The 17,734-nt window shown below is 41.9% G+C and overlaps 1 protein-coding gene across 1 annotated transcript in view; it reads right to left on the bottom strand.

Moving 5' to 3' along the window:
• LOC140229667 (uncharacterized) overlaps nt 1-16,438 on the bottom strand; it is a 52,378-nt gene extending 35,940 nt beyond the window's left edge. Inside the window, exons 1-8 of the mRNA XM_072309911.1 lie at nt 16,271-16,438; nt 7,423-10,381; nt 5,035-5,114; nt 3,852-4,050; nt 2,735-3,053; nt 2,040-2,087; nt 1,238-1,338; nt 185-297 (exon numbers count right to left, since the gene is read on the bottom strand). Coding sequence (XP_072166012.1) covers nt 185-297; nt 1,238-1,338; nt 2,040-2,087; nt 2,735-3,053; nt 3,852-4,050; nt 5,035-5,114; nt 7,423-10,381; nt 16,271-16,438 — 3,987 coding nt within the window. The remainder of the gene's footprint in view (nt 1-184; nt 298-1,237; nt 1,339-2,039; nt 2,088-2,734; nt 3,054-3,851; nt 4,051-5,034; nt 5,115-7,422; nt 10,382-16,270) is intronic.
• Nucleotides 16,439-17,734: the final 1,296 nt, after the last annotated feature.

The following is a 17,734-nucleotide window of genomic DNA, read 5'->3' as shown; positions in this document are numbered from 1 at the left end:
CACAAACTGTAGCACCAAGACTGTAAAAATTAATAACTTTTGAACAGATTGTTTGATTTTCCGTAAACTTTCACTGACGTGTTCCACAAAATATTGATGCATTCCCTCACTTCATCAATACCATGTGGGATACATTCTCCTTTTAGTACAAATACGGCTCCTGGATCACAATATTTCTTCTCACCGTTTGTGCTCCACGCTTGGACTTGGTGACCAGCTGCGGCCCACTTACAGAGTCTCCGCCAGCCCTCTTGATTCTGGCCCCCGCTGGTTTGGGGGCACCTGGTTTGGGGACACCTGGGTCGGGTGAGAGACACGGGGAACATCTATAATCAATGGCACTCATCTCATCTTTCAGTTGACCCTTGACCTTTGCCCAACACAAGCTATGAACTCACGATGACACTCTGATATTCATTTTGTCTGCTTTCTACTCATGTGTGGTAAATGGTATGCAGCCATTTATGCGATGATATCATACAGACATAAGGACTGCTTGAACCAAAGCTAAATCTCAAATATCTTTAATATAGACGTAATTACATCAATATTTGGTGACACAACATTTGCTCCTGCTATAATTGCCCCAGTCTATTTTATCTAAAGACATAGGGTTAGGGTTGTGATGAGGTTTCAGATATACATAGAATGTAGTTTGACGTGAAAGTTAGGATTAGAATTGCGTTTGTGGGTAAGTATTGAACGATTGGTCTTAGCATGCAGATATTTCATGAAAGCAATTGTGGCAGGGGCAAATGCCATGGAACCCAATAATTACTCCTGCGCGATACTGCACAACATGACAGAATAAAGGGAGGAAAGCACGGAGAGAGAGAGAGAGAGAGAGAGAGAGAGAAAGAGAGGGAGAGGATGAATATAGAAGGGAGAGGAGAGAGAACATGAAAAAAAAAAAAAGTTGCAGAGAAATCTTCCCGTCTACAAGAGTAAAAGTGTGAAGTAAAAGTTTTATTCTTGTATGCATTCCATACTGTAAAAGTGGACATTTACGTGGAGTGAAAATTTCTGCGCATTTTGCGCAACCAGCGCGAAAATGAAAACACGCAAATATTTTTGCACGTCATATCAACTTTTGAATGTCTTCATTTCGCAGAAGTAAACACACGCAAAATTCGTCCCACCCAGCCGAGTGTGGAAAAATACTCGCTCAAAAACATCTAATTTTACAGTAATGGCAACATCTCCATGATCCAGAGAAGGATGAGGAAAATCTGTTTACCTTGCCCTGGTTTCTTCGGTTGGGAGCTCGTCCCTTTGAGTTGTCTCATCTCCTTCATGCGCTCCATCTTCAACTTCAGCAAGTTCTTGCACTTGCGATATCTGTGAGGAGTGGACAGTGTTTTCTTTTCGTTTGAGTGACAGAAAAATAATGATGTAAGTGATGTATGATCAGCAACTTTAGTTCTACGACCGGTCTGATTGTTCGCATTTTCAGAGAGGACCACACAGGAATATCTTCCTGACATTACAGGCACAGCACAAAAGAGTGTACACACAGTGAAAATGAATTAATGGCCGGCGCAATTTATGCATGAATGTTCACAAACTATATAATAATCACAATAATGACTAGTTTTTTTTATATATTAATATTTTACATTTCAGACTCATTATGAATTTTAATGTGCTTTATAGCCCATTATCATAATGTCCTGACTAACCATTACTTGCTCTTCAAAGAAGTAACTAATCACAAAATGAATGTCAAAATAACTTAATGTAATGAATCTCATAAATTTTTAAGGGAAGGTGCCCTCTTGAGTTTGGTACAAAACTTTTAAATCCTCTTGCCTCTGAAGGTACCTCTACACATCTTGAATACATTTGCATAACTTGATAGTTTGCAGTCTGACAAAAAATAAACAAATTTTTAACTGCAAATGAATTGGAAAAAGACTCTGTTTTGTTTTTTGTTTTTTTAAATTGTATTTCAAAGTTCATGAACGTCTATTCTGTTTGGTGATATGCCATCACTCAAGAATTTGTGATAAAACAAGTTTGACAAGTCCCATGTCACTCACATGCAGCACTGCTTTTTGGTTCCTGGTCCACCGTACTTAGGCTTGTCCCTGTTGAGATAATAATCACAGACGGAATCATGATAGATTCATTCAAGCACTATGCCTCATTCAATTGCAGCACATCTTGGGCATCAGTCATCGAAGGCTCCACCAGTTTAAAGATCCACATGAAGAATTGTGACATGTTAACAATGTTAATCAGGCGTAAAACCATGTTTGAATTAATGTCTCACATACTCCAGCTATTCCTCTATTTTTTTGTTATTTAAATCAGATTTTCATGTACTGATCTTCTTCTTGTAATTTCTGTTCTGCATATGTAAATTACCTTTTGAATTCTAGATTCTGCACAGTTCAGGGTTCGTTCAGGGTTAGTTCAGGGTGTTATTCTCCCAACAAGACTATTCACAAAGACCGTGTGAAAGTGATTGATGTAGACCTTCCAAATCTCACAGCTAACAAAGGCGGCTTAGTATGGAGATTTCTGGTAAGAGAATGGTCATGAACGGATTAGAACATTTTTTCCGAACTAATTGCTCCTCATTGATGCTCATAAAAAAATGTTACTCTTGCCCCCCCCCCCCCCCAAACATGTAACACCTTGGATTGACGCACTACTAAACATAGGATTACAAGTGGTAGAGCCACCCCTGTCTGATAGGAGGTGTTTGCGAATTAGAATCACCATCACTCACTTGCAGTTCGTGCAAGTCTTGCAGTCGCTCTTTCGCAGGCAGGCCGAGCACTTGCCACATCTCGTCCGACGCTTGATGTTCGAGGAGTCGACTAGTAATGACGTCATGCCGACTCCGGGGCCAAACTTCTTCTTCTTCTTCATCTTCTTCTTGTGCGGTGAGCGTTTGGGCTGACTAGACACAGTGTCTGAATCGTCTCCGTCCATGGTGACAAAGTCCGCCATCGAGCGCCGCTTGAAGGTTGACTTTCGTCGTCGACCCGAGAGACGGGGAGAGGTCTGGCTGCCGGGGCTACCGTCTTCGGCCCCACTGTTGTGATCTGTACACATACAGCAAGCAACAAAAGACACATCAATCAGGTCACGTAAAAAGAAACTCATCGTAACTGCACATTTAGGTAAAGAAGAAAAGTAAAACTACACGCATCCCACAAGTAACACATACTTTACATTCAGTCTTGAGAAATAGCTATGATTGAAATATCAAAGTCTGTCTAAATATGTGTCTTTGGATCATCAAGTAAGCTCTTTTGACAAAGTGTCATTACGAAGATTTTTGTCTGAGACCATTTGTAAACACCAGCTATTTCACACTCTTTAAAAGAATTTCAGAATGTAACATTATTCTAGAATGATTAAAGATTATGTAGTTAAGAGAGCTTTTGATGTACCATAATATTCAGGAAATTAACATGTCAAAATACACTTGCTATGTATTGCCATCTATATAGTTCATCATCTATGAAGGTTGGAGATCACCAACTTTGCTGGTTGGTAAGGAAGATATTTATGATTTCTATCACTGTGGTTAGCAATGAATAATTAAACCACTGACAAAATAGTCCCGATTTTGCAAAACATCACATTCCCTAAAATAGCTCGCATATATATAAAAATGTGTTTGCATGATTAAAATTTCATTTGAAAGTAACAAAAAAGGAAAAAACCCAGAAATATAGCGACTGGTGAACTGAATTGAAGGAAATAGTTTTCTCATCCAGGCAAAATATCAAAAGACGTTAAAACATTTGTAGAGCATGACTGTAGCAAGAGATACTGTGGACTTACAAGACATTCTGCGATTTAATGAAGTAGTATGCAACAGAGGAAGAGCTTACCAGATGCATCACTCAGGAACAGCTGTTTCCTCTCATTGCTAGGCAACGCACTCAGTGTCAGGCTGTCCCTTGGGGTCGGAGGTCGCCCCTCGTAGCGGGCCGGGGAGTAACCGAGGGCGACCGAGGCTCTGCGGCAGACGTGCTTGATGCGCGGGCCGGCGGACATGACCCCACCTTCTATTGTCACTTCGCTTGCGACCTGTCGGACAATACGTAGTGTCGAATCATGTTGCATTCTGTTGCATATAACATGTACATATCAAAAAAGACTGGGCTTCCCTTTGTAAACAAAATTTCACTGTGAAGAAGCAAAAATCTGAATACATATTCCTTTTTAGACATCCAGAATAAATTCGACCACACGCTGTTACACTGCGGATGCCTCTCCATCATAAGAGAGTGTAAAGCCAGGTACTCCTACTCCAAATTTTTAGATACCTTGTTAATGTCAGGTGTGCAGAATGTAACCTGTATGCTGGACATTTGTTTGTGCATGATCACGGTTTATCACTGGTGCTGACCTGACTCTAATATCTGCACCAGTAAATACTGAATGAGTGAGTACAGGAATGGATGAATGAATGAATGAATGAATGAATGAATGAATGAATGAATGAATGAGTGAATGAGTGAATGAATGAATGAATGAATGAATGAGTGAATGAATGAATGAATGAATGAATGGATGAATGAATGAATGAATGAATGAATGAGTGAATGAGTGAATGAGTGAATGAATGAATGAATGAATGAGTGAATGAGTGAATGAGTGAATGAGTGAATGAGTGAATGAATGAATGAATGAATGAATGAATGAGTGAATGAGTGAATGAGTGAATGAATGAATGAATGAATGAATGAATGAGTAAATGAACAAATAAGTGAATGAATGAGTGAAAGAATGAGAATGAGAGAATGAATGACTGAATGAATGAACAAATGGTGAATGGAGTAAATGAATGAGTGAATGAGTAAATGAACTAGTTAATGAGTGGATGAATGAATGAGTGATTGAGTAAATGAGCGAATGAGTAAATTAATAAATAAGTGAATGAATGAGTGAAAGAATGAGAATGAATAAATAAATGAATGCAGTAAATGAGTGAATAAATGTGTGAATTTAATGACTGAGTGAATGAGTGCAAGAATGAATGAATGAAAAACAAAATGAAAATAGGCATACCTGAGGAGCATGGACCTTTGACACTTCTGCTTGGTCCGGAGACATATCTGCTTCCAGGGCATCAGCCATCTGACGAGAAACTGTTATTTGGAGAAACAGAGCAAATATGATGAAATAACGGTGAAATCTGGGTACTATCGCAGCGGATTGAACAACAAATAGTGTCACATACTCTGCCCTGTAGGATAAATCTAACACACATACACATAATAATGCAAAAAAAAAAAGTGTTGAGAAGAGTAGCAACAAACTTTTGCAAGTACCCGGATGTTGATTTAAGCGTCATTTACGGTGCATTATGGGATAGTCCGGTAGCAAAGTCACTTCCGTTCGTATGCGCGTGATACGTGACTAATGCTATTTACACATAAAACCGACCGTATTCTACGTGTACTTCCTGTTTTCTCGACTTGAATTACAGCTTTAATATGATTTGAAATTTCTCCATTCTTAAAGTATGGTGAACGAGAAAAAAAGGAAAAAGCTTAAGTCTCTAGGAATATGAATAACTAGCTTTCAGAAGGTAAAAACATCTCCAGAACGATGGAGAGATGGTGTTTTGAGACTCTTTTTAGACCACCTGAACCCGCTCTGACGGCAAAATTTTGGTGACCAAAATTATGACGTCACGAAATGTGCGCTGTGCTACGCACTCCATCCACACAGTGAGCTCCGTCTATGGAGGGCCGTTGCGGACGTGGTTCGTTTGGGGCATACGCAGGGAGAGGCAGTTGCATATGTATGCCTGTTTCCATGTATGCCCCAAACGAGTTATGTCCACAGCGGCCTTCCATATTCGTCGCCTCTCCCTCGCTTCTTTTACAACCCTGACTTTGCCACTGTCAATATCAGTGTTATTGTCACTGTCATCACTCAATTCACTCTCGATGTCAAACTCAAAGTCTTTCCGTACAATATAAGGTAAAAATTTGACGTTTTAATGTCTCAGCCGAGAAAGCAGATGCGACTAAAGACAGGCCAAATATTGCATCCACCTACCAAGAAATACATGCTTTATGAATGGCGGCCTCGATGTCCCGCTGCACTCGTAAAGGGTTTTGTTCATTTCGTGACGTCATATTTTAGGGCCTGAAAAAGACGGCTGTTCCGGAGCGAATATCGGTGAAGCAAATCAGTCAGTTTTAACTCACGATTTCTCATTCGCGCGAATATCTTTTAATATGTCTCATTAACAATCTGTTTTAGGAAACATTTCCCTCTGCTTTGACACCTTCTTTTATATGATTTTTTTTATTTTAATGTCTCGTTCACCATACTTTCAGAAATTGCTGTTAATACGACTATTGGTTGTTGCTGCGAAGCTGCCATGTGTTGTTTGCACGACAATAAATGAAAAAAATCTGCAGAAATAGGACCCTTACTGGCATGCGAGACGTGACGTGGCAGCGTGGGTGAAGTTTGCGGGTGACTCCACAGCGCAGTACGTGCACGCGTGACTTAGTGGTAGTAGCACTAGGTAGTAGGCCTAGTGCCTACGTACATTGTATGTACTGTACTTACTTGGAAGAAGTTGCTGCGGAGACAGGATAAGTTCGAGATCACTGTTCGTTCCCGATTGTGTTCGCGACATTTCGACAGAGAACAAATAAAAAAAGATGGGCATTCTATGACCATATCCAGGTGGTGTGGGTGAATATTTTCCAGCATATTTTCAGCGTATGCAGAGATGACTGATCTGTGATGTGCACGTCGGTCGCATGATCAAGCAGTACGCTGTACCAGTATAGTGTTAGCTTATGCACTGCGTGCAGTGGTGCATGCTAATGCAAGGCCGGCCGCCGGCGGGGACTCGACTACGTGTACAGTGTACGAGTATGACAGGCCTGGCCACTCGCTGGCTCTGGCGGTACAGCCGCCTGTAACTGTACTAGTATCCGTAGTCGGCGCGGCGCTATAGGTAAGGTACACGTACACGCACGCTAGCGTTGTGCAAATTATGCTAAGCGCCGGAAGTGCCCTTGCTACCAAGTGCACTAAATCTTGACGAAAAAGCCACATCCGGGTACTTTTTACGTCATTGGAGATAGCGAGAATTGCTCAATACTATCAAGACAATTCAGGATTATCAACATACTCTCTAAACAGAAATGACAGAAACGTTATGGAGAGTAACTACCCTGATGAATTTAACTCCAGGACTGAAATCTCAACAATATCACTGCATTCGCCATCTTGGTGTCACTGAAAGAGAATGCAATACATTGCACTGAGTTTTCTCTTTCAGTTTTTCAATATGATGTAAATAGCATTGAAGACCTTCACAAACAAACTGAAGACAATATAATCTGTAACATCAAGTCAATGGTGGACTATCAGCTCTTACTGCACAGAATATTAATGAAAACAAAAACAATACCAATATATTACCTGCATCATGAAGGGACTTGTCAGATGGACTAAGTAGCTTGTCTCCTGATAATAAGCTCTTGAGTTTTGACCCCTCTTCATGCTCAGTTTTCCCTGGAAGGAGAGCTTTTGCCGCACGCTTGACCTTGTCTGGAGAGAGTTTGCGTCGACGGTGTTTGGCCTTCATCAGAAGCTTCTTGGACGCATGCTTCTTGTGCAGCTTGAATTCGATGCCGTCCACGTCTTTGCTATGTCGCTTCTTGCGCTTCTTCTTCTTTTTCTTCTTCTTCAGCTTCAGTCTCTCGGCCTTGGACAGCTTCGGCTTGGGAGACAGGACGTTGACCTTCAGCGGGTCTCGACACTTCTTCAAACTCTTCTTCTTCTTTGATGGAATGGTTTCCTCAAACAGCTTGCTACCCAGCTCGAGAAGCTTCCGGGAGTTGGGGGAGAGTCTCCCGCTTTCATTATCCAGGCCCACTGCACCTTCCTCCCCACGATCTGGAAGGGTCTTCTGCACTTCCACTCCCAATTCGTCAAAGGACTTCTTCAGGCGCATCTTTGCCTCGCGGAGCTGGTCCTTCTTGCTGCGCAGGATCTTGTCTTTCCGCAGCTTCTCCATCTCCTCGGGGGTGAGGTCCAGGCCATGCTTCACCTTCCTGTGCAAGGCCCTCACAGATGGCAGTTCATCATGGTCAGCGGAATCGCCTTGTTCGGCAATGGTCTTGGCCACATTCTCCTTCTCATCGATGTACTTTTTGAGCAACTGCTGCTGCTCAAGTTTTCCTCGTTCTGCTCTTTCTACATCTGTCAATGCAATCTTCTTTTTCTTTTTCTTGATGTCTTTTCCTTTGTCTGTCCTGGTCTTCAGGTCTGCCCCTTCCTGCTTGCCCTCCAGTGGTTTGTTTTCAGTGTCATCTGAGACACCACTGTTTTTGGTGGCACTCTTTCTTGCTCTACTCTCTTCCTTCTGCTTACGCTTCTGCTGGCTTACCCTGGCCTTTCTCACCTTGTTGTAGCGGGCCAGCTTCTCTTTCTCCTGCTGTGTCACCTCCTTTGCCAGAGCGATCTTCTCCTGGATCTCGACGACTGAGGGTAGGCCGTCAACTCTGCCACGAACATGCATGATCTCCTCGCCACTGTCCAGACAATGGAACAGGACAAGCGGTGATCTTCTCAGAGCCGCAGATTCCTCTTCATTCAGTTTCTTCTTCATGATCAAAGTTTTATAGACTGCTTGCAATGGGAGCCAAGACTGGTCCTCGGTCTCGAGCAGTCTGGACTTCTCAGATTTGGACAGAGGTTCACCATTTTTCACCTTGTTGTTGATTTCCTTGAACTTCAAAGCAAGCTTTTTGTCAGACAACACTTTAGTGACCTTAGGCGCCTCATCCACACTAGCTGTGCCCCGATCTCCCTCCACCTCTAATTTCACAGGCTTTATCTTCTTAGGAGTTGATAGTGACTGCTGAGGGGATGCTTCTTGGTCTTTATTGTGGGGCTTCTGTTTCTTTTTCGCACTTCCGGACTGCTTTGTGGAGGGTGTCTGCTTGTCAGGTTTTGCCTGTTGCTTCTCAGGTGTTACTGGCACGACATCAGCAGTATCCAAACTGGGAGACACAAGAGATACATCACTGAAGGAAGAAGACGTTTTCCAGCTGCTGTCCAGACCAGCTGACGGAGAAGAGAAAAGAGAGGTGCAACTGAAATCTTCCTCCTCGATGAATCGCTTTGTTGGCTTGATAACTCTGGATGATCGAGAGCTCACAACTGGCATGATGAATCCAAGACTGCTCTTCGAGGGCTTTGGGGTTTTGTTCTCGGACTTTGATGATTCAAGCATTGTAAGCTTCTTCCTGGACTTCCGCGGATTCTTGAGAGCTCTGTCTTTGACCACAGGAGGGGACGCCGTTCTGTGCAGGAAGTGCAGATCCACCCCTTTCATGACCATGTCGGTTAGCTTACTGGAGCACTTCACCGATCTCTTTCCGGGGGTGTCTGAGCCAAACTCTTGCTGCTGGGACTTCCTCTGTACATCCTTGGCCTTCTTCAGGAGCTGCTTGGCGTGGGAAATATTGACCTGCTTCGACTTTGGAATGCTCACTTTGCCGACCTTTGCCGTCTTGGTGGCTGGAACGGGATCACTCAGCGTCTGCTGAGCCTGCTGTAGCTTCTTCTTACCCCATGGCTTGAACTTCACTGGCAATGGTTCCTGCTTCTTGTTCTTGCCTTTGGCTTTCTTCAACAGCTGCTGGGCCAGTTCCCTCTTCCCCCTTGTCTTCTGCTTTTGGCTGGCAGCAACCTTTCCTGGGGTTGGAGACTCAGTCTCTGGTTCGGTCTTTTTCCTTGGTCTTCCACGTCCTCTCTGAACTATCGCTGCCTTGTTTCCATCGCCAATGAGTTTGATTTTAAGCTTCGTGAGTCCCTTTGTGGAAGCTGCGCTTGGTCCTGCAGAGCTGAGCTCTCCTGGCTTCTTTGGCAGTACGAAGGGCATGCGGATTTTTCCACCAAGCATCTTCCCTGAACTACCGCGCCAAAATTTGGGCAATTTTTGTGGTATCGACTGTTTCTTTGGCTTGATGTGAAGATCTGATTTGGGTGGGATTAGTTTTGGTCGGACAAATTCGACCCCTTTGATCATGTCCCTGTAAGAGGGTCTGTCAATCGACCTTTGCCGCCTACTACTATCTCGTCCACTCTTCCCTGATTTCACCTTCTGTATTCTCCCGTCCACAACTCTGGCTCTCTTCCTCTTGTAGGGGTTGGCTGTTTTCCACTCGCCGCGCTGCATCTCAGCGCAAGTGATCTTCGTGTAGAGTTCTTCTCTGCCCGCCCTGCGCCCAAGGATGGGCCACGCCGCTTTGACGTTTTTGATTTTAGGGGAGAGTGAAGAATCCTCCTCTGGATCTGTTTCTTGGACCTCTGGCTTTGCTGGCGAAACAGGGCCAGCCTCGGCAGCGGAAAACCCTTGGAAATCATCCTCCTGTTGCAAGGGAAAAAAGAAGACAACAAAACATGAAATCTCCAATGAGGCTCTTACACTACTAGTAGTAAACATCCAAACGTGATAAACACTTGTTTCTTAATTCTTACACCGCCTATAAGCTACAGTGTATTCCATACCGGTACTCATCACACTACATTCTCATAAAATTGAAGCAGCAGCCCTTCAACAGTTTTCTCCATTTTAACCAAGGAAAATACAGAGAATCCCTTCAAACATCAATTGTCACATTTTAATGAGAGTCTCTTAGTGTGTGAAGAGCCCAGAAAAAAAGCAAAATGACTGCTCTGGGCACTGTTGCATGAAAGCTGACTAAACATTAAGCCAGAAATTGAAAAAAATAAGTCATTAGCTATTCGTACTTGATATGATTTCCTGATACCTGACTTATGTTTGAGTTGCTAAGGTGCAATGTACGTGGATTATAAACCATTACCTGTCAGCATACCTTTTTAGCTAATATTTTGCACTTTTCTTGACACCCAACTGAGATTGTGTTATCACATTTCTGTGTCCATTTTAGAACAAAAATCTACAGCTACTGCTGGCATACAGCAAACAGCAGTTGAGTTATTAAAATAATTTGCCTTTCCAGGAAAATAACAAAGAAGTAGTAGTCTTATGCCAAATTCTACCCTAGACAGCAGGGTTCGAAATTGGCGATGGTCCGCTGGCCATTGGCCACCCAAAATCACGTCGGACTAGCTAAAAATCATAAAATTCTGAAGTTACTAGTCCGTCTGGCTAGCCAAAATATTGCTTCAGTGTTAAAATTGATTCTAAGTAGTCCGCCTGGCTAGTTAAAAAAAAAAAAGTTAAGTGCGACCCCTGGACAGGTAGGGTTAGTCCTTGAGGGGTTTGAGCATGTTGCTGCACCATGCTTGAATTCTTGCACAACATCCTAAAAAGCCAGCAACTACACACTGAACAAGTACATGCTATGCGACATCCTCAAGAATTAGCAAAATGATCACAATAAAATGTATCCAAACATGTGCAAAACTTGAGAAACATCAAACCACTTTAAATATTTCATGTGCAAAATATTGAACATAAGCAGCACATGGAGAAATAAGTTGCAAAATATTGCACGTTACATGCTCGTGATGTGCACTCTGCATGCATACAATTTCCAAAATAATCTCATATCATTTCAGAGCTTGCAAGATGTTCAAATTTCAAGTTGTAGACCACCCTGAAATACATGTGACATGACTTATTACCAAACCCTTAAGTAAATTTGAACCAAATCAGTTACGCGGAACAGTTGACATCAACTTGCATGTCCTCTCTCAAAACAATTCATCCTTCACAAGCTTTGCGGCATAATGCTGCTTGCTACATGTATTCACAATCTAAAACTGAATTTAGTTATCTAATTTTTGCATGTATACCCTCATAATTCGGGCAAAATTTCACCTGTACACAGCTATCTTTGGTTTCAAATCGTGTAGGCAGCATACTCCGCAAAGCTCACAAAGAGATTGACTTATTTTGAGCAATGACATGAAAGACCACATATTCAAATTCATTCAAATTTAAAACACAAGAGCTACAACGTAACATCAGTTTTGGATAGTGTCGGCAGCAGTGTAAGACATGGGGCTTATGAAGAGGGAGCCATTATCAGCAATGGCATGCAAGTTGATGTCACACTGTCAAGAATTCCTACCGATATCCGGTTTGGTTCAAATGTACAAGATTTGATAAAAACTACGATCCTCTGATTTTGGTGCAATCTGGTCACATGGAATTTGATGAAGAAGACCCAGTCTACATGTACATGATATAAACTTGGCGACATGGTTTGACAGTACTACTATGAGTAGATCACATCACCAACTCGCCAAGCACTGAAAATAACCTCATAATTTAGACCTTCCAGACAATTTTATTTTCCCCATAATGTTTTCGTCACTCCATACTCATGTTTGTTTTACAAGATGGATCTAAGATCAATAGCAAAGTTACAATTGATTGGGGGACTTGATTGGGGGACCTGGTGCTAGATGGTTAGCACAGGAGCACTGCGCCACCACCCTAAACATCAACAAACAGCATGTAAGCGCAAACATGAGCATACAAGTATCACAACTATTAACACCGGGCCCTCCTTGTACACAGTTATACTGTGGGAGTGCCCGAGTTGAAAGAGTGCTGTCACTGAACGTTGGAAGACAACCCCAAATTTTTGCGGCTCTATAAGTTATGTATTTCACCAGCAAAAGCCTTACTTTTATTCTATACATCTCTATCTAATTCATACTTTCCGGTCAATTTTAAACTTTGAAACTGATCCTACGGTCTTGAAAGGACATTTTTCTACGAGTCCATCTCCTTTCTCCCCATTTTTCCCTTTGTTTTTCGAAACAACCTTTGCGAAGGCACATAGCGCATTGGCGATATGAATATTATACAATTTATATGCATGAAAGGTGCAATGTTTTTCGCCTTTGGATAAGGCCCTTTCGCTCTCACGCTGTCGTGCTCGGCTAGGATATCGCTTCGTCATTCGCCCAGAAAGCAATGCAATACAGGGAGAATGCCTTAATGAAAAGGCTACATTGCATTCCGGTAAGCATACAGTGTACGTGCACAGGTTTCAAATCCCGTCGAAGGGAGCAGTTGTTGTTCTCACAGATTCCTCTTGACTGGATCATTTAAAGTCTACAATATTTACAGAAAAGGACTACCGGAGGAGCAAGTGTTATCAACAATTGGATCAAATCTGTAAGTATTCAAATTGAAGAAATTTTAAGTGCAGTACGTAAGTTGGAATTTACCCACGATACTACACCCTATCATGATTCAATATATCCTTCCCTACACGTTTGGGCTGTGTTTCGCAGTTACTGTAAAAGTGGATATTTTCGCGCTACTAATTTTTTGCGCTTGGCCAGGTAAGTAGAGTTTCGCGTGTTTTTAATTCCGTGGAATCAAGACATCAGCTACTAGGACATAGATCTATGGCACGCAAAAATATTCGCTTGCTTTTATTTTCGCGCTATCTTCTGGTTGCGCCAAATGCGCAAAAATTTCAATACCGCGAAAATTTCCGCTTTTACAGTATACTGTGGTTGAGCTGTAGCTCCTTATGGTGCAAGTATCTATACAGCGTATAGATAGTGCTGTCATCTAGCTGCTGTAGCGCACCGCTGACTGCTGCGCTGTCATGGCTGGCTGCTGATTGCTGTCAATTGTGGAATCGGAATGCACCAATTGAAATCCTGAGGCCTTTGGTGGTTAGGAAGTACGATCTTCTTTAAGAAAACTTGCAGTTAAAGTAGATTAACATTTGTGATAAGACAAAAAAAAAAGAGAAAAGACAATGGGACTTAGGGCCTAATTTGAAACTATTCAAAGAAAATAAAATGTTGTCTAGGAGCTGGGAGTAGAATGTAAGAAAAAAATGGTTATTTTCATCGTAATAAAAAACATTGCATTTGAGTGTTGATGTTTGGCAAACTGTTCTATGCAGCGGGCCACGGTAGTCACTCGCATGTGGCTGCATGCTGCCTACAATTTCAATTTACATTTTGTGCTGAAGACGTACCCCGGCCTTGAATTGGCAAAACAATTTATGTCGAAAATTCATGAAAATTGACTTAGTCACATATTTCAGCTTATAAATACTGTAGTATAATCTAACTCTTGACCAAATCTTGAAATCAGAACCCATTCCGTTGCTGAGATATGAAGCTCCCTCCCATTGGAAATTGTTCACATTTTGGTGGCAAAAATTATATAAGCGGGGATACGCTTGCCCCTTCTAAACACATGATGGGCATGGACTAGGCAAAACAATGTACTGTATCTACATGCGATTCATTGTTTTGCCATCTCAATGTTTACGCAGTAATACGGTCGCAGAAGCGCGCGCATATTGACATTTGTAATACATTATACAGTGTACGCGCGCCAGCGATCGAGACTTACATTGTTTTGCCATGTCAATGGCGATACTGTGGTTACGTTGAGACGGCAAAACAATGTATGTTTTGATTAAATGCAAATTTCTAAAAACAGAGGGTCTAGTGAGACCAATTTGGATGCATTGTATTAGTGACTATTACTGATAGTGTTGGTCCTTCTAGGGTAAGATATGTATAAAGTGTTGAACTAAAACAGAAAAAAGAGCTGTAGGTTTGCGAAACTTCAAACTTGATTTAGATCTAGGCCTACTGGAAATGAGGTTGGACGTAGATAGGCCTAACGTTACATTGTTTGGCCAATTTAAGGTCGACCCAGTAGCAGTAGTAGGACAGTAGGGTAACATCCCCAGTATTCGATCACTTAAGCTTTTTTTGCAATATTTTTCAAACTAAAATAATACATACATCATATCTACAGCAATGTATGTGAAATATATCAAATTTCTTTAATCTCAATTTTCATTCACAGAATTTCACAAAATCGCAAAATACTGTATATCACCTTGAAAATTCCCCAGTACATGTATATGGTCACCGCCACCAGTATTCGGTCACGCGATATGCGCGTTCAAAGTCAATGCGTGTTCAAGGCAGCTGAAAAACGTGTGGGCGCTCTACCTTGTTGGCGCAAAATTGCATCGGCGACGTTGCGGCGCCCGTTGGTGACTGAATACTGGGGATTTGGCACTTGCATTCAACCCTTGTACTGTACATTGAGACACTGTATCACCATGTATGGAAATTTTGTTTTTCTTTTGCGTTTTGATTTTGAGGATACCATCACACTCCAAGCTTGCGATAAGCAAAAAATCCCGCGGGATAACGGCCTATTTCTCGAATTTTAGCGCTTTTTCGGCGACCCATACTCTTATAACTGGGCCTTATCCGCGCGCACTTTTGGAAGGTAACGCCGATTCTACACTTTTGACGGTAAAATTTGGGATTTTCAATGGATTTTTGGAGGGGGCTAAAGGGAGTTTCCTGTTGTGAATGAGTGTGAAAGTATGTGAATTGATGTGATTTGCATGTGTTGTGACAGTTGAACTTACTGGCTGGTGACTAACTGTTAGTGATACACGTAAGTGGCCGAATACCGGTAGCTGACCGAATACTGCACTGGTGCTCCAGTCTTATCCTAGGCCTACTAGGCCTAGGCCTACTACAAGTTTAATTTGAGATCTATCACTGTCTATGTGAGCTCTTTATTTTTCACTTCACACGGACAGTCTATAATACGATTAAGCCAACGTTAGGTTTACTGACTTATACTCTCAAAAAACTTACAACAGCAGATCAAGTTCAACTGAAATCTGTGCGATACCGATACATTTCCTGCACACACACTGACACAGCAAACTCTAAAAACTGTTAGACATCTAGACTACCAAGCAAGGGTCCAAACAGTTAATAATTCATGTGATTATACCCACCAATCCAAGCCTATCCGAGGACATAGATCACCTACATGTAGAATCTAGAATCCGTAACAGGTATGAAATGGACCAAAACACTTGAGGTATGGCCAAGAGCCTGGTCTATATACAATGACTAATTCTAACATTTAGATACCGAGTGCGAGAGCATGCATGCAGGCTGAGTGTAAAAATTCTTTCTTGATCATCACATTAGAGCCTAGGCCCTATCACATCATGGACAGGCATGCAACGACCACGTCAATTCAATCTACCACCACTAGTACTACATGGCCCTATCATTAATAAGCAAAATGCCCTCATAACAGAGAAACGTTGGCATGTTTTTCAAATTCCGGTTGACTAATTTCAATCTTAGTCGTCTAGAAACTGTTCTAGACACAATTCATGAGCAGATGAGACATGCGATAGATTTTGGTAGGCGAAGTGATGTGATGATCACACGCATTCATCACACGTCAAAAATACGACACCCAAATGTGTTCACACAAGCTATTATTTACCTCGTCTGAATCACCAAAAAGATCATAGAACCACTTCAAATTTCGCTGGATTGATGCTGTATATGCAAAGAAGGCATGTTGACGATTTCGAGCCTCTTCGGGCAAATATCGGACCAGAGATCGGCCATAACGGTGGCCAGGCCTCCCTGGGAACCGAAGGCGCGCCATATTGAGTGATAGACTACGATTCAGTCCTCAAAGCTCATAATACACTTCTTTCATATGCCTCACTCTCATCCAATTGTACACAACACATGTACACAGATACAGGTACTCCTTCACCATGCACAACACACAGGCCTTAGCGAGGCGCTTTCAATACACGTTCGTAGACTGCACGCAGTGCAGTACCAGAGGCATACTGTCCAATTATGAGCGAGGCCCGTGAACGAGCATTATCACATACAAACTTGATGGCGTGCTGTTTTGGTACAGTTAAAGCATGCACACACGGTGTGTCGTCTCACGACATTCAACATGTCGTATCGGTTTGTTACACGATTGATTTATAGGATCTTTGATATCGCGAATGTGTTGCAAGAAATCTGCACTGGTGGTGCACATATGCACAATTGTCGGAGGCCTGCACTTCTAGGACTGATACAGTAGTATACTGAGTACTTTATTTCTTCACAAATCAAAGCATGTATAATAAACAGTCCTAGGTGAGAAAAATACGTGGCCGAACATCACAAAAAAAAAAGAACACCAAAATGCTAAGTAAATCAGAATTGACGAACAAGTAATTACTGAGTAGGCCTACACAATACTAATTCCCTAGATTTAGTCAATTCACTTGTGTAAAAGTCGAATTGATGGACAAGGAAAATTAAATACCCAATTCTAATAAGAATTTGATTTACATCCGTGTCCACAGTGCTCTACGCATGCTAAGCCTAAAACGTGTACTTGGGAAAAAAAAAATATATATATATAGACCCTATGCACCAAAGTGTTGAAGTAAGATAAGATTAGTTTTAGAATTTTCACAAATTGATCAACATTATTTTGTGACATGGGCCTATAGGCCTAATTCTTATCTATCGTTTTTAGTTTGTTTTATATAATATATAGGACCTATATATTTTTTGAAGGGGGGGGGGTCCTGAATCATCGGGAATTAAGTTTAAAGGCCGGATCACATAGGCCTGATAACCCAAATTAGGCCCCTATTATCCTAGAGAAATTTAAGCCATGGGCAGAATCTCATTTTGGGGGTTTTCTTCTGGCCGAGATCACTCTGCCGAGTTGATTAATGACACTATAATAGGACTAGTGATTCTTATCCCCCGAGGCCAAGCGATGTGAACCATATTGCTTTAAAAAAGAAATGTAGGCCTTTTTATGTTTATAGGCCTACGGCACCATCACAATCAAGTAAACTATGTACAAAATGGACTCGATCGGGCATCTTTCGTTGAATTTCATTTTGCATCCGGATGACACCATAATGTATAGGCCTAC

This window comes from Diadema setosum, chromosome 6 (genome assembly GCF_964275005.1).
Source record: "Diadema setosum chromosome 6, eeDiaSeto1, whole genome shotgun sequence".
NCBI lineage: Eukaryota > Metazoa > Echinodermata > Echinoidea > Diadematoida > Diadematidae > Diadema > Diadema setosum.
The sequence above is the reverse complement of the archived record's forward strand: the minus strand, read 5'-3'. Positions and strand labels throughout refer to the sequence as shown.